Genomic DNA, 1992 nt, shown 5'->3' with positions numbered 1-1992 from the left:
TCACGGTGGACAGGTGTAACCAGCCTCTTCCTTGGCTTCATCTCCACATCAGTCTGAAGGCAGCCAGGCAAAGGAGAAAGAGCACAACACTCCTGACACTGAAGCTGCCGGTGAGGATTGGGGTTTGGCTGAGCTCTCGGCCCTGCTCCCTTGGTTCAATACTGCAGGAAGCTGTGCCCTGCCATCCTGCAGAGATGCTAGCTTGTGAAGTGGATGCTCGGGGAGCCTGCTCACCCACCCCCACCCCCCCTTTCCCACTGCAGATGAGGTGGAAGCCAAAACCCAGGAAGTTGGTGTGTGCCTGGAAGACATCATGGAGAAGCTGCGGAGCGCCTTCCCCAACTCTCGAGGTACTCGAGTGAAATCCCCCTCTCTGGCCTCTTACTGCTCCCTCAGATGAGGTTTTCCCCACGGAGCTCTGCCCTGATCCCAGCTTCCCCGCAACGGCCGATCCCCTGCAGCGCCTACAGCCAAGAGCTATGCTGCCGCAGCGCTGCTGGGACTGGTGTGTGGCCTTGGCACAGAGAGGATGAGGAGGAGGTTTCACACCTGCAAGGAGAGGCGCTCAGAGCTGCCAAGAGTACGGACCAACTAGATCCCCCCAGATGAGCTGCAAAGCAGCCTCTTGCCCTGCTCAGGGCTCCCCACTGTGGAGTTGGACGGACCTGCCAGCATCGAGTGTGCAGCGATCACCTTGAGACACCTCCTCGCTTCATCCCTGTCCAGACCCCTCTTCAGGAGAGGTTGAGGCCCCAGTTACCTGGCGAGATGGAAGCAATGGTGCAAGCTCTTCTAGCTGCTCATGGATGGCTCTTCTCAGCAGGGATGGGGGCTGGGGGATGCATGTGTGGATGGTGCTCCACTCACCCAGTGGGTTTTGGTGTTGGTCTTTCTGCTGTCCCTCTGTGTTCCAGCCCAGGAGCAGCACTCGGTCGCTCTCCCAGGCTGCTCATGTGCGTGCCAGGCAGAGACATTGCTTGGCATCAGCACTAGCGTGAAGCAGGGGAGAGCTTCCCTCTCTGCCCACAGACCCTTGCCCACTTTCTGCCATCCCTGAGCAGAATCCTTCTTGCTCTGCAGCAGCCCTGTTCTAAGAAAGTGGCTTCAGGTCCTATTTTCCTGACCTCTCCATTTCTCTTTCAGGTATGACCTCCCTTATTTAACACCTCCTGTGAGCCAGAGGCTTTTCCTAACCAGCTACCTGGCTGCTTTCCTCCCCCTCCTCTCCCTGCCATGCTCCCTGTGCTGTGGCAGACCTTGCACAGACTCCCTCCAAGCCAGTCGTGCAGGATGCTTGCCAGCTCCAGAAGATCTCAGGGGAACAGAGGTCATGCAGGAGTGGGACTGGGGGCTCCCCAGGAGGCTGGCTCGGTCACTCAGTCACGGTGTCCAAGCCTGGGTGGAAAGGTTCAGAAGAAAGAGCTGAAGCTGTGAAAGCTGCCTGTCTCCCCTGGTGCTTGTGGGCTGCTGCCTTTGACTGCAGCCTTCAGGGGACGCAGAGCTCAGCATCCTGCTCCTCAGCATTTTGCCCAGGGGCCTCCAGGTTTATGGACACCAAAACACTCCTGGAGCCACCTAGTTTTTAAAAGAGCTCTTTCTAACAGCATCCAGCTGCCAGCCTTACAGATTGAACTCTCCCTGCTGCCCAGGGCTCTGCAGCCAGCCAGGCACATACTGTCCAGTGGGGAGAGTCTGTGAGGTTTATGGAGTAGGGATGAGTCCATGTCAGAGCTTCAGCCCAGCTAGTAGCCTTATCTTGGGAGGGTCTTTATAACAGAGCCTTATCATTTAATTTGCATATATTTCTATATATTATATATATATTCTGTACTTAAATACTCTCATGGACTCACTCCATTAAATCCTACTACTGTAAGTGCAGCTGCCCTTCACTTTCAGTCCAGCCCAACATCTCCTACCACGGGGACCAGCACCTTCCCTGTTGCTGGTGCTGCCTTGAAGCAGGGATGCTGCGAGGGGAGCCCAGTGGAA

The 1992-nt window shown here is 56.2% G+C and overlaps 2 protein-coding genes across 2 annotated transcripts in view; one reads left to right on the top strand and one right to left on the bottom strand.

Annotated features, from left to right (window-relative positions):
- DRP2 (dystrophin related protein 2) overlaps window positions 1-400 on the top strand; it is a 14129-nt gene extending 13729 nt beyond the window's left edge. The window contains 2 exon segments of the mRNA XM_009702695.1: window positions 7-110; window positions 264-400. Coding sequence (XP_009700997.1) covers window positions 7-110; window positions 264-400 — 241 coding nt within the window.
- A 972-nt stretch (window positions 401-1372) lies between these two features.
- Window positions 1373-1992, bottom strand: part of LOC104163637 (aryl-hydrocarbon-interacting protein-like 1) — a 6633-nt gene continuing 6013 nt past the window's right edge. The window contains exon 7 of the mRNA XM_009702697.1: window positions 1373-1395. Within this exon, the coding sequence (XP_009700999.1) occupies window positions 1373-1395 (23 nt within the window). The remainder of the gene's footprint in view (window positions 1396-1992) is intronic.

This window comes from Cariama cristata, unplaced genomic scaffold, assembly GCF_000690535.1.
Source record: "Cariama cristata isolate BGI_N322 unplaced genomic scaffold, ASM69053v1 scaffold36996, whole genome shotgun sequence".
NCBI classification, from domain to species: domain Eukaryota; kingdom Metazoa; phylum Chordata; class Aves; order Cariamiformes; family Cariamidae; genus Cariama; species Cariama cristata.
This window is presented reverse-complemented; position numbering and strand designations above follow the sequence as displayed.